This window comes from Lynx canadensis, chromosome A2 (assembly GCF_007474595.2).
Source record: "Lynx canadensis isolate LIC74 chromosome A2, mLynCan4.pri.v2, whole genome shotgun sequence".
In the NCBI taxonomy this organism is placed as follows: Eukaryota; Metazoa; Chordata; class Mammalia; order Carnivora; family Felidae; genus Lynx; species Lynx canadensis.
Window position 1 is genome coordinate 20,281,994 of NC_044304.2, and position 24,767 is coordinate 20,306,760.

The following is a 24,767-nucleotide window of genomic DNA, read 5'->3' on the forward strand; positions in this document are numbered from 1 at the left end:
CAGTTTCTCACTTCTTTTAGGATCATCTGTTCCAGTCTCTTTATTTTACAGTTGGGAATATTGAGACCCATAGAGAAGCCATCTATTCATCAATAGCTAGGCTCTGGGTTCTTGCCTGGAGCTCTCTCTGCCACTTCTGCCCCTTCGCTCCCCTCCCTGGCAGCTCCATCTCACTCTTTGTCTCCTTTGCCCATCATTTTCATAGCTTTGAGCCCTCCTGCTACAAGTGGCGGGGGGAGGGTTCTCACCCACCCTTCTGCAGGCTCTCCCTGGTGGCACTGCAGGGACCCCAGAGCTATCTCGTGCTATCCCCTCCCACTCCACAGACAGGTTTAGGTTCTGGGCCAGAGGCTGTTGGGAGGCCCGGTGGGGATGAGAGACAGCCAGGGAGAGGGAAGTTGATGGAAGTTCCTGGGCAGAATAATAACAATGTGCCACATTCTAGCTGTAGCAGCGCCTGCTGTGCCTCCCCCATCACTTTGCACGTGTGATGCAGACCAGTTGCCTAAGGGGCCTCCAGGGTCTGAGCCCCCATTTGTAGGGAGTGCTGTGTGCAGGCGGGTACACATTGGTGCCTGTGTAATTAAAAATGAGCATGCCTCACTTCACCCAGTGAGGAGATGCCACCACCTCGGGTGGGATGCAACAGCTGTTTGCTGGCATTGTAGCTGCCCAGCTGTCCAGCCTGGAATGGAGGGATGGGTAGGACTGGGCAGCTCAGGGTGAACAGGGAGGCTCAGAGCCCCTCACCCCAGTGAGGCAAAGGGCTGTGATTGGGTAGAGACAACAGAGCAGAACTCATCTTTTTCTGGGGCTCAAATGCAGGTGGGAGATGTGTGAACCAATCCTTGACCTGTACCCTTTGCCTCATCCTTTTGGGGATTTGAGTCCACCTAGCTCTGAGCAGACCCAGCATCCAGGCAGGTTGGGAGTGTGATCCAACCTCAGTCTCCACCTGGACCTGACCTTTTCTGCCCTACATCCCCTTCCCACATCTAGCCAAAGCCAAGGGCATGGGTTGGTTGGTGCTCAAATGAGAGTAGTTCAGGTCTTCTCTCTTACTCTCATCCTCCCCTCTCCTGATGCAGTATGAACTACCAGGGGAAGCACTGCGGGTGGCATGGGGAAACCTTGGCCCACCATGACCATCTAAGCCTCTGTAGGAGCCCTAAGCTGCATGGGCCAAAATCCTTGCCTTCCACCCACCCAGTAATGAGCTCAGCCTGAGGTGAGAAGGGAATATATGGTGTGTTACCAAGGTAGCTGAGGCAGTGGCACCCTGGCAGCCTGTGTACACCGTTTCTTCCCTTGTCTATCAGCACCCCTAGGGGGATGAGCCCATGTCAGTGCAGCAGTGGTATTGGAGGAAGTGCCGTTGACAGGTCTCCTGGAAATCCCTGCATTATGGGTGGTGTTCCAAGTCCCCCTCTTGTTTCTTCTATGAAAAGCCCAGGTGGGAGGTAAGCCTTGGAGATGTGTCTGAGGAACTAGAACTCCTGAATCCAGTTTCTAGCAGTTCCTGGTGGCCCCTTGGCATAGTGACTTTTTTCCTATTAGGTGGGAAGGATTGTGGATGACTGCATCTCTCCCTCCAAGGAGAGAGACCTTGTGGTCTCCTTGATTCTGTGTGGGAGTGAGTTGCTTTGGGTTGTGGCTTCATCAAATAGCCGGTGGCTTCAGTGGCCAGAGTAGATTCCCCTGTCCTGTTGATGCTTCCTGGAGCCTCTGGCTATCTGGGCTGTGGGAGGGGGTGTGCCCAGGGCTGGAAGGACACCAGGCCCATCCAGTCCCCTTTGCCCAGCAGTACCAGTCAGTGTGGCATTGACTTGGTGTCCTTGTCCCTTGACAGTCTGTTCTCCAAGGGCTCCCTGGGGCTAGCTGAGGGAGAGGCAGCTGGTCTTGCCTTTCTCCAATGATTTTCCAATATTTATCAGCTCATTGACATGCATCCCAGGTCACAGCTCCTTCTGTGTAGCAAGGACCTGAGAGCTGGCCCATGGTTTACCCTCTCTTCCCTCAGAGGCTCTACCTGGCTGCAGGGGGCGGGGGGGGCAGGGCAAGGCTTGTCCTCTGCCTAATCCGTTAGGGACAGGGCTTATGGCTAGTCCTGTCCCTCATCCCCCAGCCCCAGTTGGGCTCATTATTGCTCTGGGGGCAGAACATGGAGGGGGGCTTGAGGAGAGGCTACAGGGACAACTATAAACCCCTCCCTTGCCTATGGGCCTGAGTTGGAAGTTTGCACCTTTGCTTTCCTCCTGCTTCTCTCCTTTGCCCCGAGTCTGAATTTTGACAGGACCTGGCATGTGTTAAAATGATTTGAGGCTGAGCCGTCAGTGAGATTTTTAATTAGCTCCCTGTCTCCTTCCACCAAGGAGGGCCCAGGGGCCCCCAGGTGGTGGGGGGAGGACCAGGCTGGGTTTGGGTGGGAGGCTGCCCCTCCAGGGGCCTGGGGGCAGGCATGGGCAGCTGGCACTCCTTGTGTGGGATGCTATAAGGAGGGAGAGCTGGACAGGGAAGGAAGGGCTGTGTAGCAGGCCAGTTCTCTCTCTCTCTCCTCTGTCTCCCCTGTTCCTCTGTTCTCCCCGATGGCTTTGAGATGAAGGCGACGGCAAGGATGGAGGATGCAGTTTCCATGGCAACGAGGCTGTCCACAGCCAGGCAACTTCAGAGCCGGGCTCTCCGGAGGAGGCAGATGCGCAGAGCAGCCACAGAGCTGCCTCTCGCCTGCCAATGAGGGGGCTGGCAAAGCAGGTGGTAAGGGTGGCTGCCTGGTACTGCCCACCCTGATGCCCAGCCTAGAGGGGAGACTGAAAAAAGGACTACTCTCTCTTATCATCCCTGTTACTTCTAGAAGGGAAGCCAGGCAGGTGGTTTGAGTGTTGACAAGAGTTGGCGTAGGGTTCCATTGTCCCTGGAATTTCTCGGTGGGCACAGACTCTTGTTCCTGGGAGCATCTCCCAAAGCTAAAATTGTACATCCCTTGAGATATGGACTACCAGGTGGCTGATGACCACTCAGCAGATTTCCTCTGCACCTTTTGAATACCCAGAGCATGGGCATGTTGGTGAAAGCTATGCCCTGATTGGTTTCGGGGACCTTTTTCTTCCCTTTAGCTACCAAGGAAGGACTTGGACTTTCTTCAGGGAGACCCCCCCGACCCTGGGCTTGTGACATGGCATAGTTCACTGAGGGGGGCTCAGGTTTGGCAGATGCTCCCAGTGCTGGCATTAGAGTAACCCCCAGAGCCTGGTAGCTCCTACTTCCTGATGTCATGTTTTTGTTCATCCTCCTGAGGACCAGGGCTGAGTGAGTGTGTGGGTAGCTGGAAAAGCAGAGGCAGCCATCAGTGTATGTGGAGATGGGAGGAGCTGGGCATGTGGACTCATGAGGTAGCATGAAGAGCACCCAAATTGGCAAAAAATACTGGACTCAAACTATTGAAAATAATGACTTTCCTTCACCGACCCTGCAGTGTTTGAGCACATGGAGACTTAGGGTGCAGGGCCTTGCCCGCATTACCCATGGAGTCAGGTGAGGTGAGCTGCAGGTGGACCTTGGCCAGGCCATCTACTTACCCTGCGGGGTCCTAGACATACCCTGTCCCTTCTGGCTGCTGGACTCCCTGGCTGATAAACCTTCCAGGCTCACTTTTCCTCTTCTCTTTCCCTGGGGGGTTCATTTTTACCCTTCTTCACTGCTTTAATTGGAAGGGGTTCCTCAACCCTAATGTTGGCCAGGGAGGTGGACAAGTGGAGTCCTAGAGTGGCTTCTCCCTACCAGGCAATAAGTCTTTCATTACTGCTAAGTGGAAGGCTCATTTCAGAGCTCATGATGAGAGCCGGGCATGTGCTATAAATAGTCGTGTTGTGAAGGCTGGCGGGTGAGCAGTGATAGGGCAGGGGCCTCACAGTCATCTTAGTGGGTAATTGCACTCCATGGCAGGAAAGGGGGGCAGGCTGGGGAGCAAAATGGGCTTGACCCCTGTTGTGAGTGTTTCTGAATGCCTCAGTGCAGCTCTGGCATGTGTCTTTGCCCCCTTCCACACACCCTGGGGGTGGGGAGATCTTTGGGTTTTGTGTCCAGGCAGAGGGGAGTAGAGTGCCTGTCTCAGAACTTGGGGCCCTATAAACTGGTACTTCGGCTCCCTGGGGAATTGGGGTGATGTTCGGTGCTAGTTCTACTTGTCCTGCCTGCCCCTCCAGCCTAGGGTCTGCCTCTTTCCCCTTGGCTGAAACTCTGGGAAGGTGCTAGAAGGGGTGGGAACCAACCATATCTGGTAACCTTGAAGGTTGGCATAGACCTGACCTGGTAGGGGAATGGGAGTGCAAGAGGGGTTTAGTTGGCCGGGAGCCCCTGTCCAGGGTTTGTCAGTAACATGTCTGCAAGGGCAGGAGCTGGAAGCCTAAGGGTCAGGGGCAGTGACCTTTCCTTTCTGATATCTCTGGGTCAATCAATATTGTCCAGGGTGGAGGGGACGTCAGGGCCTGAGGATCCTGGGATGGGAAACCTAGCAGGTCACAACTTGGCTTGGCTTGGGTGGCTGGGGCCACAGTTCATGGTGTCCCTGTCCCTGGGGTAGTCTGGGGCGCTAAGCTTCATGGCTCCTTGAGACCATTGCTTTCTGGAACAGTCTTTTGGTTGCAGGCATACAGATAGGACCAGTGGTTCCAGGCCCCTGGATTCTTTTAGCACCTGCCCCAGGGTGTTGTCCAAAGGACTCCTGTTTGTTAGACCACTGCCTCCTGGAGTATGGGCCCTGCTCTTAGGGTGCTCTGTGTGTGCCTCCCTCAGCAGAGGTTTGGCACTTGGGGGAGATTGAGTTAGGAGACAGAGCCAGCCCCCTGGGAGGGAGTGCACAATCGACAGTTCCTAGGGCCTCTCAGGGACAAGTGGGTCAGAAGCCCCATAGGTCTCATTCCACCTTTTGCCACTTTCCAACAAGGGGCGGAAGCTGTGTGCCCACCCTCGGCTAGAGATCTACCAGCAAGACCAGATCTATTTCATGTGCCCGCTGGCACGGCAGGGAGACTTCTACGTGCCTGAGGTGAAGGAGACAGAGCGGAAAAGCCGAGGGCCCGCAGAGGCCACTGACGCCCAGATGGATGGCACAGGTAAGGATGGTGGGGCCCTCTGTGGAGCCTCTCCCTGGACATGTGGGGCATGGTTTAGGAGACTCCTCCATGGCTGGGTTGGCACTGTGGGTGTCCAGGCTAAGCTTGACAGAGGTGGAGGAAGGAGACGTGCCTACCCCGGACCCACATGCAGAATTGCCTGTTTCCAGATACATGGATCCATGTAGATGTGGATTCACACATGTTACCCCTGGCAACACAGATACAAAGACCCTGCCTGGATTCCCTTCAGATGCAACAGGGAGTACCCTTGGAAACTGAGCTCACAGACAGCTGGATGCTCATGGGAGGTAGATGCAGCTGTTTGGGAAAAGCATCACTTGGGTGGGGCTCATCAGGGAGTAAGCCTGGCACTGGATCTGGAAGGTACAGAAGGGAACAGGTTGTTCTCCTGTCCCCCGGTATGGAACCCAGCCAGAAGAAGGATGCTTTCTCCCTTCTGAAGAGCAGCCAGAGAGCATGCAGAGGGCAGCCAGAAGATCAGTGCCTACCCCTTCCACCAGAGCCAGCCTTCATATCCCAGGTCCAGGCCAGCTGGTGGTTTGCCTGCTCTCAGCCCCCCTCCCTTCCATCACCTCTGTGACCCTGGGCTGTTCCCAGGAGCAAGGGGGCCTGCTGGTAATATCCTAAGGAATCCAGCCCTTGTCCATGCTCGTGGAGCCTTGTGTAATCGATTCTGGAGGCCCAAGACCTGTGGGAGTGGTACAGGGCTGGAGGAGAGCAGCTGTCCCTCTCTCTTTAGATTTCGTCTGCCCAGCCAGTCTTCCATAGCCAAGGTCACCCTAGAGTGGTGTACGTTGTAGCAGGGGGTTGGGGTACTGAGAGTCAGTCTCCACTCCCTAGAGGCCGTGTCCAACACAGTTAACTTCATCTGCCACTTAATTATCTCCATGGGGCACTGCTCCACCCGCCTGGTGGAGCCCAGCAGACATTCTTCAGTGCCCCTACTGTGGGCACAAGACATGGCACAAGGTCAGCAGGCCCAGGCAGTCCCCAGGGAAGGAAGGGGGAGTGCCTTGACCTTCCTTCAACCTCCCTGTGCTGCTTACACCCCACCCCCACCCCGTCCTTGGCCCACCCACCCAGCTTCTCTCCCAAACACTGCCTGCCAGGGGTGTTGAAGGACTGCTTGGCACCTGCTGCAGCTGGCTGCAGCCGTGGCTCCCACGCCCCCAGAGCCTTGGCCTGTCCTCCCCACTAGCCTGCCCGCCCACTCCCTGGTGGGGGCACCAAGGGGTCTGCCCACCTCTGACAGGGTCTGCCCTGACACCCAGGGCAGACTCTGAGCATGTGTCTGCCAGGTGCATGTCATTTGCATGGCAGTGTGTGCTGGGTACTTGGCTGCCCAGGGCTTGGCCTGCCCCTGCCTGCCTCCCCACTAGGGCCTTCACTTGGGCTACGAGGTGAAAGGGGATGATTAGCTGCCTTATGCCTGTTATTACATTGATGTATTATTTAGCTCCAGAGAAGCAATGAATATTTGATCTCCCTGCACTGGCTGTGGGCATTGGAGGAAGGAGGGACTGGGGTGAAGGTGGTAGCTTCATTCCCTGCCCCAGCAGCCCTAGAGACTTAGGTGCTATTCTTCCTTGCCAGGCCTCCTGTGCCCTGGGACACAGGCCCAAGATCTGGAACTTCCTCTGGTGCAGACCTTGGTAGGCCTAGAGGGATGCCACTTCCCTGCCTTGGACTCATTTGCCAGAAATGTCCCCAGGGGCTGTCCTTATCCCAGCATACTGGGCCCCAGCCTGAAGGGGCCTCCCTGGGCTCCTTCCTCTGATCACCCCTAGCCTAGGAGCTGGGAGAGGGAGGAGGAGGCAGCTGGCAGCTAAGCAGGCAGGTTCCCATATCCAGATCCCAAGAGAGCCATTGGGTAAGTGGGCTGGTGGAACATGACAGTTTAATGGGGCCTGGGGGCCCCATTTCATTTGCTCTTTTCAGGCCTACAGCCGCTGGTGCACTGATTATCATTTAAGGAGTGACTAAGAGGCTGGAGTCCTGCCCCAGAGTCAGAAGGAACCACCCATAACTCAGGATGTAACCCAAGGTCACTCATGGATGCCTCTATTCTGGGCGTCATGATTGGGGCCCAGGCAGAAGAGGGCCCTGGACCAGAAGCCTGGCACTTCCAGGGTCCCCTTCACCTCTGCCAGTTGGCCCAAAGGACATCTTCTCAGGGCCAAGGGGACTGGAGAGCGGACTCCAAGTCTCCCCATCCTTACGCTAGTCCCCATCTGAGCCACAGTGTAAGTTCGAGGCCAAGTCCAAATGCCAAGCATTCCCCAGCTGCTCCTGGCTCGGGGCTCCATCACCATGGAGACAGGATCTGGGGAAGTTGGCCCACCCTTCACCTCTGTGATGTTTGACAGCTGCCCCTCTCCCTCTCACATAGGAAGGGAGACATATCAGCCTTCTCTCAATCTGGATTCTTACACAGCAGGCCTGAGCTCTTTGTCCCTCCTTGCCCCCTGCCAACTGTTGTCAGTTTCTCTGATCTGGGGAGATGAATTGAAGGGTTGCTCCTGAAGAGGGCAGATGAAGTGTCTGCTTGCCTGGAGGATGTTAGGGGTGGGAGGAACAGACTGGGAGGGACCTGAACCATCACCCCTGTCTCAGGGCTCTCCAGCTGCCCTCAGAGTGCTCTTCTGGTCCCCTTCTGCTGCCTTGTGGCTCAGGAACCCCCAGTCATTGGAGATATTTAAGGGCTCCTCTGGGATGACCCATGCATATGGGAAGAAAGCCTTTAAAATGCTTTATCCCAGTACCCTCCTTCCTTGCAGCTGGTTTCCTAGGACTTCTCCATCCCACTCCTGCCCTAGCTGCCTCCTCAAATCAGGGCTCTGTGGGCCAGAGGCTGAGGCCAGCTGCCTTCCTGGATATGGCTGCTCCTTGGGGAGCCCTGCATGGGGGAGGGGACAAGAGAGTAGGCCTCCTGGTCCATTCTCCTGTCCTCATGCCTTGTAGGCACTGTCTGTAGCTGGCCTTGAACAAACCTTTCTCTAAGCCTGAAATGGGGGGTGGAGGAGGGGACAGTACTTGAGTCTTTTTGTTCTACCCTTAGCTCCTCACCTCAGGGCTGAGTGGTCCTTAATGGACTGTTGGGGGGTGGGGGTGGGGCAGCAGGCTTTGTGGGCGTGCAGGGAGCTGTGAGGCTATTTCAGGGGAGGGAGAGGAGTGCACAGCTGACTGCCCTCCCCCGCCCTCTCTTCCTTTGCCCTGTCAGTGCAGCCCTGCTCAGGGCAGAGGCCAGAGGCCAGCTGCAACGAGTCTCCTGAGCCAGGGCCCGCTTTATTATTCATGAGCACACTATGTATGCTGGATTGCTGAACAAGTGATAAGGCCTCTGTCCTGTCCCTGGAGGAGGGGAGGGCATGGGGGTCCTAGCTAATGTGTACTCCCTCTTCCTGGTCCAGGAGCTGATACGATGAGTGACACGAGTTCTGTAAGCCTGGAGGTTGGTCCTGGCAGCCGGGAGACTTCAGCTGCCACACTGTCCCCTGGGGTGAGCAGCCGTGGCTGGGACGATGGTGACACCCGCAGTGAGCACAGCTATAGCGAGTCGGGCGCCAGTGGCTCATCCTTTGAGGAGCTGGACCTGGAAGGCGAGGGACCCCTGGGAGAGCCAAGGCTGAGCCCTGAGGCTGAACCCCTAGGGGCTGCCAAGTGGCCCCGGGAACCTAGTACCCCCGAGAAGGGTGAGGAGTAACCCTAGGCTCATACCCTCCTGGGGTGCAATCGCTAAGGAACTGAGCAGACTCTCCAGCCCTCTTCCTCCTTCACCTCTCAGGCCCAGGCTGGGGCCTGGGGCCTCAGGGGGACCTGATTTCCACTGCCCTGGGCTCTAGCTAAGCCTTCTTACCACACTTTTGGCTCCCAGGGCCAAAGGAGCCAGGGACTGTAATCTGCACCCAGAGCCCGGGGCTACTGCCCCTCTGACATCTTTTTTCAGATTCACATTGGAGCTTCCAGAACCAGAATAAAGCATATAATTTTCTTGTTTCACCTGGATTTGGGCTGTGCATTTGTGTGTTTGTTTCACCCTGAGGAGCCCTGTGCAGATAGGTTGGGGGTGGGCAGAAGTACCCCTAGCCTGGGGAGAGGAGGGAATATGTCAAGGTACCCTGGGGTGAGAGGAGGAAGCGGGGTATTGAAGGCCCTCCACTCCCTGCTCTGTGGCTCCAGTTGACACCTGCTTCTCCGTTGCAGCAGCCCCAAAGGCTCCCCAGGCTGCTGGGAAACAGGCAGAACAGGTCAAGGGGAGTAAGGGCCAAGCATGGGGTGCCCTTCGGGGCCCAGGAGTGGGGAGCTCACAGCCTGCCTTTGCTTCCGAGGGATGCCTTTGTATCTGTAGCTCAAGTGTGCCCATGCCCATGCTGGTATCTAGTTAGCAGGTGAAGACATCCCTGCTGTGCCTGCCAGTGTCTGTGTACCTTTGTGTGTAACTGCACACATGCACACATGCCTTTGGCTCTGTGTGTGTAACTAAGGTGGGTCTGTTCATGGTGGTCTCAGGTGAAGCTGTGCCCAAGTAGGCATTAGGATATGATTGTGGCTGAGTGTGGCTGTATTTGTGTGGATGGCTATGTGGTTATATGCACGTGGTACTGTGCTTTATGTGTCTTAACTATATGTGATGGTACTGACAGAGGTGTGAGAGTGGCTGGCTAGGAGCATCACTGTGGGGGCTTTGTCCATATACATCTATCTGTGTGTAGCTGTGTGTCTGTGTACAGCTGTATTGTGTGTTCACATGTAAAGCTATGTGCTTTTCTGTGTGTCACATGTAAAGCTATAGGTCAGTGCATCTGTGTCTGTGAGTTTATATATGTGTAGATATGTCCATGTGTATGGTTATATGTATATGATGGGGTGTCTATATATACAGCTGCTTGCATGTAAAGTTATGTATTATGTCTGTGTGTACATCTGTGTGTATAGTTGCATATACTTCTCTGTGTGTGGCCATGTCCATATATACAAGTCTGTAAGGCTGGGTGTCTTTGTGTGCACGGCTGGGAGTGGTGGCTGCAGAGCTGGGTACATACATGTGGACATACATGCATGTCCATGCGCTGCAGTGGGACTGTGTAGGCCACTTCTGTGGGCCGCATAATGGGCCTCTGGGACTGGTGCTGTGTTTAAAGCCCTGTGTCTTTTGTGAGGCTGTCTTAGTGAGGGGGGCAGGGATTGCTGTGTGGTCCTCTTACCTCAGCACCCTGCTGCTATCAACCCCTCTGCTCCAAGGGCCCAGCTCATCACTCACTTACCCCAGGCAGCAGTTGCTCTGAACCAGCCAGAGAGGATGAGAGCAGCCAGGGCTGGAAGACAACATATCTGTCTCCCCAGCCTTGTCTGACAGCTCTGAACCCTCATTCTGCTGTCACCTCACCTACCTCCCATTAGCAATGGAGTTTGTGTTTGTGTTTGATGTGTGTGTTTCACAGCCGTGCTCTTTCCAACCCAGTGGGGGTACTGGGTTTCTGCATCCTGGGATAAAGTCTATCCTTTCTTGGTGACACCCCTCCCCCCTAACTGCCAAACACACATGTAGGTGCATGTGCCAGAGGGACCTGGGCTTGGCATGTGCTCATTAGCATGTGTCTGAGCTAGCTTTGCCTCTGCTGACACCTGTGGAAGAAAGGGCAGTGCCAGGGGAGCAGATACAGGGATGCTGTGTGCCTTAGCACCTAGTGTGTGCATGCTTCATGCAGGCTCCAGGGCTAAACCTGGGTGTGGGCCCCCTCCCCCGAACCCTTCAGCACAATCAGGGGCTGCAGTTTATCCACCACCTTCTACCCATGGGGGCGTCCTTCTCCATTCTGCTGCAGGAGAGAAGAAGAGTCAAGAGCATCTTCTCAGAGCTGTCCTCCCTCTGCTCGGGCTCCAGCTCCTGTTCCCTCCTACGCAGCAGCCAGTTTCAGGAGCCTCCTCCCCACCCCTCCTCCCCTCCCAGATCCCCTGCCAGCCCCAGCATGTCCCTTAGGGTTGACCCTAGTCACTGGCTCTGTAGCACCCCCCACACACCCCAGGTTGATATATCTTTGCCATAAATATTTGTATATGAGGGTGGGGATTAGTGGAGGTTGGTGGGGGAGGAGGTCAGGGCGGGGTGTGTGTAGGGGGTGGATAGCAGCTTTAAAGGTCATCTGCAGGAAGAGGAGGCCCCATTCTCCTCTGACCGCCCCCCCATCTCTTCCTCTAGTGACTCAGGCCCCAGCTCTCACGTAGGGCCAAAGACATATGCCCCTACCCCAGGCCTGGCATGTGGACTGAGCTGCAGTCTGTGGATGGAGAGAATGGATGTGAGGACAGGGAAAGACTCGTCGCAGCAGGCTAAGCTCTCTACCTATCTCCCACATGCCCCCTTACCTATCTCCCAATGGCACCTTTGGACCCTACGGCTAGCCCCTCCGCTCTCAAAGATGGAACGCCATAACATTGTGCGCACCTCCTGGGGCTCAGTGACCTTACCAGCCCCGTGTCCCTTGTCCCGTGCCCGCTGCTCTGTGGGATGCAGTCTGACCGCGGGGTAGAGGGGGCAGATAGGCACCTGCTCCTGCGCATAGCAGGAGCGCCCGAGGATTCAGCACCACGCGGTGGACAGCTCCGGGACGAAAGCCCCGCGAAGAACACAAGCCAGAGGCGCAGGGCACGGAGCGGTGCAGGAGTCTGGAGGGAGGCGGAGGCCGGGTTGGGAGCGGGAGATCCGGAGTGGGGAGGAACGGAGGAGGGGCTGGGGGCGGGCCGGGGCCAGGGGCGGGGCGGGCCGCGATTGAAAGCGGCCGGGCGAGCGGGCGGACGGAGAGCGCAGAGCTGCCGAGAGAGCGAGCTAGTGAGCGAGAGCTGGAACCCTGCGCCCCCGGCTCCTCTCCGTTTCTCTCCGCGCCGGAGTCGGGCGCGCCAGGTAGGGTAAGCCCGTGGTGCCGCGGCCGCCGCCGACCTTATAGATCCTGACCCCATGTCCCAGCGTCCCGCGGGCCCTCGAGTTCTGGGGCGCTCGGGCCGGGGGGTCCAGCCAGAGCTCGCCAGGAGCTCTGGGAAGCGGGAAGACAACCCCAGGCGTCCCGCCTTTCTTCCCCAGAGAACGCACGCCCTGCATCACGCTCCTTCGTTCCTCCTCTCCTTACATCCTTTGGTCTGTCTTTCTGTCTGTGCCTCTATCTTTGTGTCAGCCTACCGGTCTCAATCACTCCTTGCCCAGGCCCCCTGGCTGCCCGCCTCTGGGATTCTATCTCCCTTCAGGGTATTGTCCCTGTCTGAATTTGGGTCCTGGCCGCCCCTGTGGGAGGCTTGTGGTTTTGACCCGTTTGGACCTCAGCCCCCATCTGGGTCCCTTCCTCATCTGTGTTGGTCTTCATGCTTGCCTCTCTCTCCTGGTTGCCTGGTTGAACTGTTGCTTTCCCGGTACCCACAGGATCCCAGTCTCCTTGCCCTGGCACCAGTGGGAGATTAACCCTGGGGAGCTGAGGGGCAAAGTGAAGAACCCCAGTCTCTGTGCCAGGACATGGGGTCCTTGAACTAGTGGCTAACCTTATTCAGCCTCAGTTTCCTTCTCCTAGCCTTCCCAAGCCTGCGTGATTGTGAGAGCCTGTGTGGGGTGGGCATCTGGGAGGGTAGCTGGGGCACAAATGAAGTGCAGAGTGGAAGAGGGAAGGAGGGGTCCCTGAGGGCCAGGGCCAGGGCCAGGGTGGACAGGATAGGGAAAGGATGAGGATAAGGAGATTAGAGATGGTTCTGATGCTTGGTTCTGAGCTGAAGAAAACACAGGAGCATAAAGTCTCAAACGGCATTCTATGCAGAGCTGAGGTGCCCAAAAGTCTCACCTTGAGCAATTTTGAGATTTTGACTAGATGAACTGACCCTGTCCCTGGACACACACATATGCTCACATTGACTTTTCCTGTTGACTTAAGACCTGTGGCCACTTCAGTTTCCCTCCCTGGGGCCAACCTCTCCACCTTGCTGTCAAACTCCCAGGGTCTAGAGTCTCTATTACATCCTCAGTCAGGGGCTCTGGGAATGGCTTTTTAAGAACTAGAGGCTAGGACACTTGGGTGCTCACCCTGGGTTCCAGGCTCTCTAGGAGTTGGAGACTACCTTTCGGAGATTTTTCCTTCCCTCTTCTGTGGTGGTTTCTCAGGCACAATGGCTCATTTCTGGGAATGCAAGATTCAAGATAGAGATTGGACCCCTAAGTTTATACTCTAACCTGGCTCCTGCTGCAAAGGTGTTGATTTTGGGGTCCTGGGAGATTTGTGCAAGGTCTTGGACACTCTTTGATTCACAGCAGGATTGGTGTTAGCTGAGTTCTCCTAACTTATGTCTGGGCCTCTACTGTCTGCCTCCCTCCCTCTCTGCTGAGTATGGAATGGGCACAGAGGCCATCTAAAGACCCAGATGAGGGCAAGGCTGAGAAACAGGTCAATGGGTGTCTCAGGAGCTTCTCAGCTTAGTCAGTGACACCACCTCTCCCTGGCTCCCTAGGAAAGTCCCTAGGTGAGGGAATTGGGGACGGCAGAGTCAGAAGGGGTAGCCACTCTCGGGTTCCACCTCTCCCTGTTTGTCTGTCTGTCTCTTTCTCTGCAGGAGCTGGGCCCCTTCTTATCTCTCTTCCTGCCTGTCCTTTCCTGGTCCCTGTTTTCTCCTTTCTTTGCCTTTGCTGCTTCTACCCTCATCCCCTGGAGGCCCAGGTCTGCTGGACCCATCCATCCCCTTTGGGACAATGGGATCACTGCTTGGGCTCCTGGCACTGCTTCTGCTATGGGGCACTGTGGCTGAGGGCCCCGCCAAGAAGGTGCTGACCCTGGAGGGGGACCTGGTCCTGGGTGGGCTGTTCCCGGTACATCAGAAGGGCGGCCCGGCAGAGGAGTGTGGGCCTGTCAATGAGCATCGTGGCATCCAGCGCCTGGAGGCCATGCTTTTTGCACTGGACCGCATCAACCGTGACCCACGCCTGCTGCCGGGTGTGCGCCTGGGCGCGCACATACTCGACAGCTGCTCCAAGGACACACATGCCCTGGAGCAGGCACTCGACTTCGTGCGTGCCTCACTTAGCCGTGGTGCCGATGGCTCACGCCACATCTGCCCCGACGGCTCTTATGCCACCCACGGTGATGCTCCCACTGCCATCACTGGTGTCATTGGCGGCTCCTACAGCGACGTCTCCATTCAGGTATGTGGGGCTGCCCAAATGGGGACTGGGGAGGGAGGCCAGAGGCAGGGGCCCAGAATTCCCTTTGAGCAGGGGCTCTAGGCTGCCATGTATTAGAAGGGGGGCAAGGAGCTTCCTTTAAGTAGCTTTTTACAGAATACCAAGAAAGTGCCCCTGTCACATGATGCAGGCTGACTTTTAGAAATTGTATAAGGAAAACATCCCACTTGCTACTAAATCCCACAATTGTGCTAAATCCCATCCCATTGTGCTAAATCCCACAATTTAGAAATTGTATAAGGAAAACATCCCACATCACATACACACACACAGCTGATGTTAAAGAGTCCTAAGAAGCTTAATAGCCAGGCCTCTTGGATCAGAACCCCAGGTGTGAATCCTGGCTCCCAGACATACTATGTGACACTGGATGCTATTTCTCTCTTCTGTGCCTCAGTTTCCTCCTTACAGAACAGGACTCATAACACTTGCCACTCTTAAGGTTGCGGTGGAAATTTAATGAGATAATACATGCAAAGCTTGTGTCAGAGGCATAATCAATATTAACTGCTATTGTTATTAACCCATTTTATAGATGAGGAAACTGAGGCTTGAAGAGTGGCAGGCACTGGCAAAGTGGAGACATTCACCTAGAGCTCACAGCCAAGGGCCTCCAGCTCTGTCAGATCACCTCTCCATGGACTAGAAAGGGGTGAAAGATAGAAGCCAGGAGCATCCCAGCGAAGAGAAACAGGGATGGGGACCCCGGAGGAAAAGAAGCAGAATGGGTGAAGTGGGGGGAGGGTCCCTTAGGGTCTTTGGGGGGACAGGATTTGCAGGGGTGGGAAGGTAAGGGAATGAGACCCTCCCTCCTGCTTTCTCACAGACTGGCCCAGCTGATATCCCTGGGCATGTGTAGCTGCTTTAGCCCATGTGGGACCCTCCCCCTCCCTGACTGGGTCCCACCTCTTGCCTGGACACTTACCTGCCTGGTGCCCAGAATAGGTTGCCAGAAGATGAGGCCAGAACTGGGATCAGGATTAGGATTTGCACAGAGGGCCTTGGCTGGGGCTTCAGCTTCCTTTACGAGGCCAGCTAAGGGCACTGCAGTCAGAGGCAGGGCCAGGACCCCTGACCTGGCACACTTAGTCAGGAGAAATGAAGCAGGAGTCTGAACTGTGGAGGCAGCTTCTGACCTGGGATGGGGGAGGCCTCCTCATCCTCTTACTGCAGGAAGTGAGTTACCTGTTCTGCTAGTCCCAGCTGCTGGAGGTGGCCAGTAGCAACTTGGACAGGTATGGCTGTGCCGGCACCCACATCTGCCACATCCCACCTGCTGATGCTTTCAGGGGCCTCCAGGGTGCTTTCCCAGCATCCACCCTCTCCACAGTTCTTAGGGCTCCATGCATTCATCTCCAGGAGTCCAGTTACTTTCCTCCCACCCCAAGTTGCCTGCCTCCTGTACCAGGGCCCACACTTCAAAATTGGTCTGCTTTTTCCTTGTCTGAGTCAAAACAAGGCCCAGCCCTTCATCTTAGGCTGAACCTGCCTGTTAATAATTCCTCCTCATTTCAACCCCATCTCTCCTGCCCAAACCCCTATCGTCTTCCTTTTGCCCGGCACTGTGACCTCACATGCATTTTCATTTTTCCCTACTCAGCAACCTCATCAGGCAGGAATGAGAAACTGAGGCTCAGGGAGGTTTGCTAACTTGCCCAGGGACACAGAGGCAGAAAGTACGAGAGGAGAAGGCATTGAGACTGTCAGAGTAAGAGCCTGTGTCCCAGGTGCAAAGGCAGGACCTAGCTCCCACGTGTGGAACCTGGGCCTTGTCCTGCTCTCACCTACCCATCCCACCATGTCCTTGTCTGTCTCCCACTCTAGCGGGCAGGTCCTAGGGACCCAAGGGTAGGGGATGGCCTGCCAGGTGGTCAGTGGTAAGCAGGAAGCCTTGTTTATTTCAAGTTCAGCCATCTGATGGCAGCCAAGATCTGGGTCTCCCTTCCTTAGGAAGCCTTTTCCTTCTTTCTCCATCATTCCATCAGGATGGACTCTGGGGAAAGGTTACCTGGCCCAAATAGGTAGAGAGCCCAAGAGCCCTGAGCATCCCAGCTAGTGCCCTGCCCCCTGCCCTGTGCAGCCAAGTACCAACCTCTCCCCAGCCCAAGCTTTGGGCCTTCCCTTGCTTCCCTACTTTTGCTACTGCTCTGCATCTGAAGGGGGACAGTAGAGGGGTCCTCGTGTGGCTCTGGAGCCAGGTGCCTCAGCCCTAGGTCTTCTCTCTCCCAGCCCTTGGGAAGGAGTGGAACACTCCCTACCCCCAGAGGGAAGACACATCAAGACAGGGTATGGGTCTTTGGGGAGAAGCAGACCTCAGGGCTGACTACACAGACACTTGATCCCAAGGTCGAGTAGCTGTGAGGAACACATCTGTCTTTCGAGTTTGACCTGATCTCTGATCTTGGCCCTCTCTACTGGTCCCCCAGGTGGCCAACCTCCTGCGGCTATTTCAGATTCCACAGATCAGCTATGCCTCCACCAGTGCCAAGCTGAGCGACAAGTCCCGCTATGACTACTTTGCCCGCACTGTGCCCCCCGACTTCTTCCAAGCCAAGGCCATGGCCGAGATTCTCCGCTTCTTCAACTGGACATATGTGTCCACGGTGGCGTCCGAGGGTGACTATGGTGAGACAGGCATCGAAGCCTTTGAGCTGGAGGCCCGTGCCCGCAACATCTGCGTGGCCACCTCGGAGAAGGTGGGCCGTGCCATGAGCCGTGCAGCTTTCGAAGGCGTGGTGCGAGCCCTACTGCAGAAGCCCAGTGCCCGTGTGGCTGTCCTGTTCACCCGCTCCGAGGACGCACGCGAGCTCCTCGCAGCCACCCGGCGTCTCAACGCCAGCTTCACCTGGGTGGCCAGTGATGGCTGGGGCGCCCTGGAGAGCGTGGTGGCCGGCAGCGAGGGGGCCGCTGAGGGCGCCATCACTATCGAGCTGGCCTCCTATCCCATCAGCGACTTTGCCTCCTACTTCCGGAGCCTGGACCCTTGGAACAACAGCCGGAACCCCTGGTTCCGTGAGTTCTGGGAGCAGAGGTTTGGCTGTAGCTTCCGGCGGCGAGATTGTGCAGCCCACTCGCTGCGCTCCGTGCCCTTTGAGCAAGAGTCCAAGATCATGTTTGTGGTCAACGCAGTGTATGCCATGGCCCATGCACTGCACAACATGCACCGAGCCCTCTGCCCCAACACCACACACCTCTGTGATGCAATGCGGCCTGTCAACGGGCGCCGCCTCTACAAGGACTTCGTGCTCAATGTCAAGTTTGATGGTAATGGGGCTGGCTAGTGTCCAGCAGTTTTCTGGCCTTCAGCAGGCAAGAGGGATCGGGTCTTCAGGTTCCATTACCTGACTAAGAAAACGTAGCCTACAGCAAGTGAGGGAGTCACCCGGGGGTGGGGGAGGGCTGGGATGTGATCCAGGACAAGGATGGCTAGACAGAGGGGACTCCAACTGAAGCCAGGGCTGAGGTTTCACTTTCTGGCCTAGTCCTGCACTGAGGGTCTCTAGTTCCTGTTTGAACCTTGCTCTCTCTCTCCCTCCTGCCTCTTTATCATGCGGAGAGTAGGGACTGGGGGCCCTCGAGCCCATTCTCAGGCAGCAAAACATCAGTGGGAGTCAGAATAAGGGTGGGTTGAGAGTGAGCATCAGGTGGCACTCTATTTTCTGGGAAAATTCTATTCCTCGTCTTGATTTTCCATTCAAGGTGGCCACAGTCTCTTCATACCAAAATTTATTTTAATGAACGTTCCAGCTTTAAGAAAAATGAACGCCTCAGAATCATCACTGTGCTTCAGGAAGCATCACTGTAGGAGCAGTGGGAGGGTGCCAGGGCTCCCAAAGCCTACTGGCCCAGGGTTAAGAAGAATAATAATTCCAATGAGATTTATATTCAGAGTTGTGGGAGAATCAGGGGAGGGGTTAGGATTGGACTCGGGTGCATGAGGTTGCCATCAGAGCAAGGCTCAATTCAGCCCACTGAGCTAGGTAGGATTTATTGGAGGGCTCAAGTTGGATTCTGAGGACTTTGAGGCTGGCTTGAAGGAGCAGGGGTTACATGGAACCTGCAAGGGACTCCAGGCTGCATCATTCACCATATGGAGCCTTATGCACATCATCTGCTAGTATGAACCCCAACTTCTCACTGGGACCTGGGATGACAGGGGTCCTGCTTCCTCTTGAGCCCGGCTGGGAGATGTGAGGTTCCCGGGTGAGGGGAGATGGGGAAGAGAAGTGCCTTGTGAGCTGCGTGATGAGCACATCTAAAGTTGGGGTTTGGCTAGCACTGATGTGAGTATTAGGACTAGAGGGGAGAGAGTTGACTTGTCATCAAGAGAATTAAGTGGGACCAGGACTGGACCTGAGGCTGAATTTAGGTGTGAGGGTGTCCGTGTTAAGTCTGGGGGGAGGGCTGCAGTGTGTGTTGTGATAAGGTTGGGGTCTAGGGTCTGGGGTCTGGGTTGGAAGTTACTGGGGACTAGGCATAAAGCTAGGTTTTGGGGAGTCATGGTTGGGTGTTGGTGTGGACATTAGGTTTGTGGAGATGCCTGGGCTTTGAGGTTGGGGTTTTATTTGGAGTTTAGAGTTGAGATTTGTTGTAGCCTCTCATTTAGAACAATGGCTGGGGTTAAGTCCAGCTTTAGTGTTGGGATGGGGCTCAGAAGGACAAGGAGTGGCCTCAGGTCGGGGTCTGGGTTCCATGTTAGGGTGAGGGTGGAGGTCACATCAAGACTACCCACCAATCCAACCTTCTCTTCCCTCCCCAATTCCAGCCCCCTTCCGCCCAGCTGACACACACAATGAAGTCCGCTTCGACCGCTTTGGTGATGGTATCGGTCGCTACAACATCTTCACCTACCTGCGGGCAGGCAGTGGGCGCTATCGCTACCAGAAGGTGGGCTACTGGGCAGAAGGCCTGACCCTGGACACCAGCCTCATCCCATGGGCCTCGCCCTTGGCTGGCCCCCTGCCCACGTCTCGCTGCAGTGAGCCCTGTCTCCAGAATGAGGTGAAGAGTGTGCAGCCAGGGGAGGTCTGCTGCTGGCTCTGCATCCCCTGCCAGCCTTACGAGTACCGGCTGGACGAGTTCACTTGTGCTGACTGTGGCCTGGGCTACTGGCCCAACGCCAGCCTGACTGGCTGCTTTGAGCTGCCCCAGGAGTACATCCGCTGGGGCGATGCTTGGGCCGTGGGACCAGTCACCATTGCCTGCCTAGGCGCCCTGGCCACCCTCTTCGTGCTGGGTGTCTTTGTGCGGCACAATGCCACCCCAGTGGTTAAGGCCTCAGGCCGAGAGCTCTGCTACATCCTGCTGGGCGGTGTCTTCCTCTGCTACTGCATGACCTTCATCTTCATTGCCAAGCCATCCACGGTGGTGTGCACCCTACGGCGCCTTGGTTTGGGCACCGCCTTCTCTGTCTGCTACTCAGCTCTGCTCACCAAGACCAACCGCATCGCGCGCATTTTCGGTGGGGCCCGGGAGGGAGCCCAGCGGCCACGCTTCATCAGTCCTGCCTCACAGGTGGCCATCTGCCTGGCGCTTATCTCGGGCCAGCTGCTCATTGTGGCTGCCTGGCTGGTGGTGGAGGCACCGGGCACCGGCAAGGAGACAGCCCCGGAGCGGCGGGAGGTGGTGACATTGCGCTGCAACCATCGAGATGCAAGCATGCTGGGCTCACTGGCCTACAACGTGCTCCTCATCGCGCTCTGCACGCTCTATGCCTTCAAGACCCGCAAGTGCCCCGAGAACTTCAATGAGGCCAAATTCATAGGCTTTACCATGTACACCACCTGCATCATCTGGCTGGCCTTCCTGCCCATCTTCTATGTCACCTCCAGTGACTACCGGGTGAGCCACCTGCCACAGAGTGGCAGCGGGGTTGGGGGTGGGTCCTGGACCTCTTGTTTCCTGGTGTCTCATTTACTCTTCTGATAACTCTGAGGCTCCGATAGGCTGAAAGCTCACCCAGCTTGCAGTGGCCCAGTTGGGACTAGATCCCAGGGGAAGGTGGGAAGGTTGAGTGGGGACTAAGACAATGGACAAGGAGGTGGAGGAGTTAGAGCTGAGATTTCAGGACTCAGATGTCACCCCCTAAGCTCGAGGAGAGGCATGGACTAAAATATGTCCAGATGGGCTGGCCGATGCTCTGCCCTGCTCCATGGAGGGGTTGGCTGCAGAAGGGGACACTTGGTTTCTGCTCTTGGGTAGCTCCTGGGCTAGTGGGTGGGTGACCAGGGGATCAACTAAAGAACTAAGTCAGGAAATGTTGTTGACTTGTTTAGGTCCTAGTGAGAGCACAGAAGAGGGAGGTGTGTGTGTGGTGTGTATGTGGTGTGTGTGTGTGTGTGTGTGTGTGTGGAGAGAGAGAGAGAGAGAGAGAGAAAGAGAGAGAGAGAATCATGGAGGGCTTCTTGGAAGAGGAGTCCTTGAACTGGGCTCTGCAAGACAGGCAGGTTTCAATAGGTTGGATGGAGAAGGTAGGGAAGGGCAGTCAATACAGAGGCCAATTGGAGCAGAGGGCGTGCATTGACCTCCCTTGTTGAGGAGGGGAGGCACAAATGGTGCAAGATAGGCAGAGGTGAGGGTGGAAAATGGGAATGGGAATGGTGGGCTATCAGGCCACATGGTCTCAGAGGGTACCATGCTCTGATGCCTCTTGGAGCCTTGAAGTGTAGCACAGTGCCCCTGGAGTTGTGCAGCTCTGGGGTTGAGAGATGAAAGCAGGAAAGGCAGAGAAGCTAAAGCACAGAGCAGTAGGAGATCTAGGGGATAGGGTTGAGGGAGTTTTAAGCAGGTGGAAACTGTACCCCAGTTGGTGGCTTCCAAGCAAAGTTCCAACTGGCACTGAGTGTCTCATAGGTCTCCTCACCTTCTAGGGGGCCATGGCTGCTTTAAATGGGGGTGGTCAGGGAATGCCTCTCTGCAGAGGTGACAGATGAGCTGTCCTCTAGACAGTAAGAGGATCATCTTGGTGAATCCTCACAACTCTGGAGTAAACTCCGTGGCTCTCCCCATTTTACAGACGAAGAAACGGAGACTCAGGGAGGTTCAATCCCTTGCCTAAGGTCACTCAGCTTGGGAGTGTAGAGCAGGGTCTGAACTGACAATCTTAACAATTAAAGGAGCAGGAAAATCGAGACAAGAGCCCCTGCAAAGGCCCTTTCCCCCAGGACAGAGGTATGGTGGGCAGTGCTGGGGGCCAGGGCGGCTGGGTTTGGCTGTTGTTGCACCTGCTGGGCCACCTGCCTGGTTGGTGGAGGCCAGGGCTGGGGAGGGAATCTGCTCTGACTCAGCCTGCATTTGCATATGATTTGCATTTGCATGCCAATCATAGTTGGCTAAGGACTAACCTGGACACACACACACGCAGTATCCACACATGCACACATACACACACTCATGCACACACACATACCTGCACGCATATGCATGCAGATACACACTTATACACACACTGGCAGACACACTCCGATGCACACATACATTCCTGCAACCCTGCATGTTCACCCCCCTCAGCTGGAACTTTGATCTCCCTGGGAAGGTGGTTCACGGGCTGACGCTGGGACTGTGCCCACCTTCCTAGAAATCCTTTGGGGCTTGGCAAATGGACCAAGACCCAGTGTTGGATGCTTACCATCTCCCCTACTCCCTAACCCTGCAGCCTGACAGGGGTCATGGGGCTAGACTCATCCTTGACTTCACCCATCCCAGGTGCAGACCACCACCATGTGCGTGTCGGTCAGCCTCAGCGGCTCTGTGGTGCTCGGCTGTCTCTTTGCGCCCAAGCTGCACATCATCCTTTTCCAGCCACAGAAGAACGTGGTTAGCCATCGTGCACCCACCAGCCGCTTCAGCAGCGCCGCCACCAGGGCCAGCTCCAGCCTCGGCCAAGGTCAGCATTCACCCTAAGCAGCCTGCTCTCTGCCTCAGCTCCTCAACATGGGGACCACTCCTTGGGTTGCTGGGATTCCTTGGCTGGAGGTGGAGAGCTCCTTAGATGAGGCTGGATAGGAGAGGGAGGGGTGAAGGCGGGAAACTTCCCTCCACACTCCTGCTTGCCCTGCTGCCTGCCTCTGTAAAGGACCTCAGGGTTGGCCCCAATCTCTGACTTCCTTTCCTAGGGTCTGGCTCCCAGTTTGTCCCCACCGTTTGCAACGGCCGTGAGGTGGTAGATTCAACAACATCGTCGCTTTGAAGACCCCACATTCCTGCCCCCACACAGCTGCTCCCTGGAATCCGGTGCACCCCCACATCCAGGGCCAGGAGGAAGTCAGCTGGAGCATTGCAATAACCCCAACTCCATGCCCGCCCCCGCAGCCACTTACCTACCTACTTATTCCAACCCTTCAGAGTCAGAAGTCAGGGTCCTTGGCCTGGGAGCCTCTGCAGCAGCCACCAACTGTCCTCGCAGCGTGTCCCCTCCTTGCTAGGCCCAGGCAGGACTCAGAAGGGAGCAAGCCAGGGTCTACTCTGCCCTGGAACAGGATGGCCGAGGACCACCGGCCCCAATCCCCAATCAGCAAAGGTGCTTCCAGCCCCACCCTTCCCTCCTTCTAGGGCCTTTTTAATTTTTTACATAAGTTATTCTGGGATGGGGAGGGGGGTTATTGTGGGGGCCATCCCTCCCCGTGCATAGTAGTTTGTCCTGTGGTTTATTTTGTATTACCTGTAAATAAAGTGTCTTTATTTTAAAAAAAATCACTCGTTGCCTTTGACCCAGGGAGACCCCTCATGCCCTCCACGGCCGCCCAACCTTCCTTTCCATAGTATTTGTTGACTCTGATCTGTGCCTGCTCTGTGCCGGATGCTAGGATCTGGCAGCCAGCAAGACAGACCCAGTCCTGCTTGGTTGGGGAGACAGAAGATGAGAAAGCCATCCTCTCTGAAAAGGATCCCCTGCAGAGCAGCCAAGAAACTACTGGGATGAGAGCAGGGGTCTTCAAGGGACTCAGGCTCCTCTGACAGCACAAGGGAGGACCCGGATGGAGTGGGCGGTAGGGCAGGAGGGGCGGCCGACCGTGACCGGTAACTGTGGGCTTTTCCACAGCTGGCCTGCCTGGCACTCGGAAGAGCAACTGGTTAGCACAAAGCCAGGCTGAGCCTTGGTATGGAGGGAACCAAGAGGAGACACAGCTGAACATTGCCTGTTCGGGTACCGTGTACAGAGCCAGAAAGAGCTGGTGTGGAGGGAGGAGATGAAGCAGGAAGGACAGAGCCTGGGCAGTTAGAGAGGTCATCTGCTGTCAGACTGTGAGAGGTGGAAGAAGGGGCCTCCTCCAGTCTCGGAGGAGCTCTCCCCCAACTGCCTGGGTCGTGGGGCCCGGGGGGCCCAGGGCCCTAGGGCATCCTCCCACCCCCGCACTTGCCATCTGGGGCTCACCAGCAGAGGGCGCAGAGGCAGGGTTTCAGGCACAGCGCTCAGCCAGGCAACCGCTGCCCTCCTGTGGCGTAGGGGGGCAGTGGGCACAGAACTCAAACAGGAGCAGAACCTGGCACCTTCTGGGGTGCCCCGGCACTGCGGAGTCTCAGAGGGACAAGGTCTTGTGTTGGGAGATGGGCAGGCCAGGGACATTGGTTGTTTTTAAGTTAATTCATTTGCAGTTACAGGCTAGCAAGGCTGTGGAAATTTGGGTTAACAATTTTAAAAGTATAAACAGAAAACAAAACAAAACAACAATTGCAGGAGTGGCTCTTCCTCTCCAGCCAATATCTGAAGTGTAGGAGTGCCACATAACATACAAATGCCTAGTTACATTTGAACGGCATATAAACAATGAATAAATTTTTAGTATAAGTATGTCCCATGCTATATTTGAGACATAATTATACTAAACATTTTGTTGTTTATCTGACATTCAAATTTAACTGGGCCTCCTGTATTTTCATTTGCTAATTTTGGCAAGACTACTGGGGTGTCTCTTTTCAGGATCCCTGGTCTTGAATGACCCAGGCCTGTGTGCAGCCCCCAGTGGCTGAGCACCGGGGCACTGTATCCCATGGGACCTGTGGTGCTGATCTGTGCTTCCAGTGTGGCCTTTTCTGGATCTTCCTGCAAAACTGGACCCAGGAAGCATTTGCCCACCTTCCCAGCTTCTGGACAGGCCAAGATGTGCTCTGATGTTTTGCACCGGGGAGAGCAACCCTCCTTTCCATGGCTTCAGCTATTTACTTTAAAATGTAATATAGGGGTGCCTGGGTGGCTCAGTCGGTTAAGCGTCCGACTTCGGCTCAGGTCATGATCTTGCGGTTCGTGAGTTCGAGCCCCGCGTCGGGCTCTGTGCTGACAGCTCAGAACCTGGAGCCTGCTTCAGATTCTGTGTCTCCCTCTCTCTCTCTGACCCTCCCCCGTTCATGCCCTGTCTCTCTCTGTCTCAAAAATAAATAAACGTAAAAAAAAATTTTTTAATATAATAATAATAATAGTTTGTTAA

The 24,767-nt window shown here is 55.7% G+C and overlaps 2 protein-coding genes across 5 annotated transcripts in view; both read left to right on the top strand.

Annotated features, from left to right (window-relative positions):
• Positions 1–9,140, top strand: part of TEX264 (testis expressed 264, ER-phagy receptor) — a 30,972-nt gene extending 21,832 nt beyond the window's left edge. For all 4 annotated transcript variants that reach the window (XM_032592158.1, XM_030306901.1, XM_030306902.1 and 1 more), the window contains 2 exons: positions 4,943–5,111; positions 8,546–9,140. In XM_032592158.1, coding sequence (XP_032448049.1) covers positions 4,943–5,111; positions 8,546–8,838 — 462 coding nt within the window. In that variant the 3' untranslated portion in view covers positions 8,839–9,140. The remainder of the gene's footprint in view (positions 1–4,942; positions 5,112–8,545) is intronic.
• A 2,804-nt stretch (positions 9,141–11,944) lies between these two features.
• On the top strand, positions 11,945–23,012 carry GRM2 (glutamate metabotropic receptor 2). Its single transcript, XM_032592165.1, has 5 exons — positions 11,945–14,304; positions 16,770–17,607; positions 19,109–20,184; positions 22,048–22,228; positions 22,458–23,012. The coding sequence occupies exons 1-5, from the start codon at positions 13,855–13,857 to the stop codon at positions 22,529–22,531; spliced, it is 2,619 nt and encodes an 872-aa protein (XP_032448056.1). The 5' UTR covers positions 11,945–13,854; the 3' UTR covers positions 22,532–23,012.
• Positions 23,013–24,767: the final 1,755 nt, after the last annotated feature.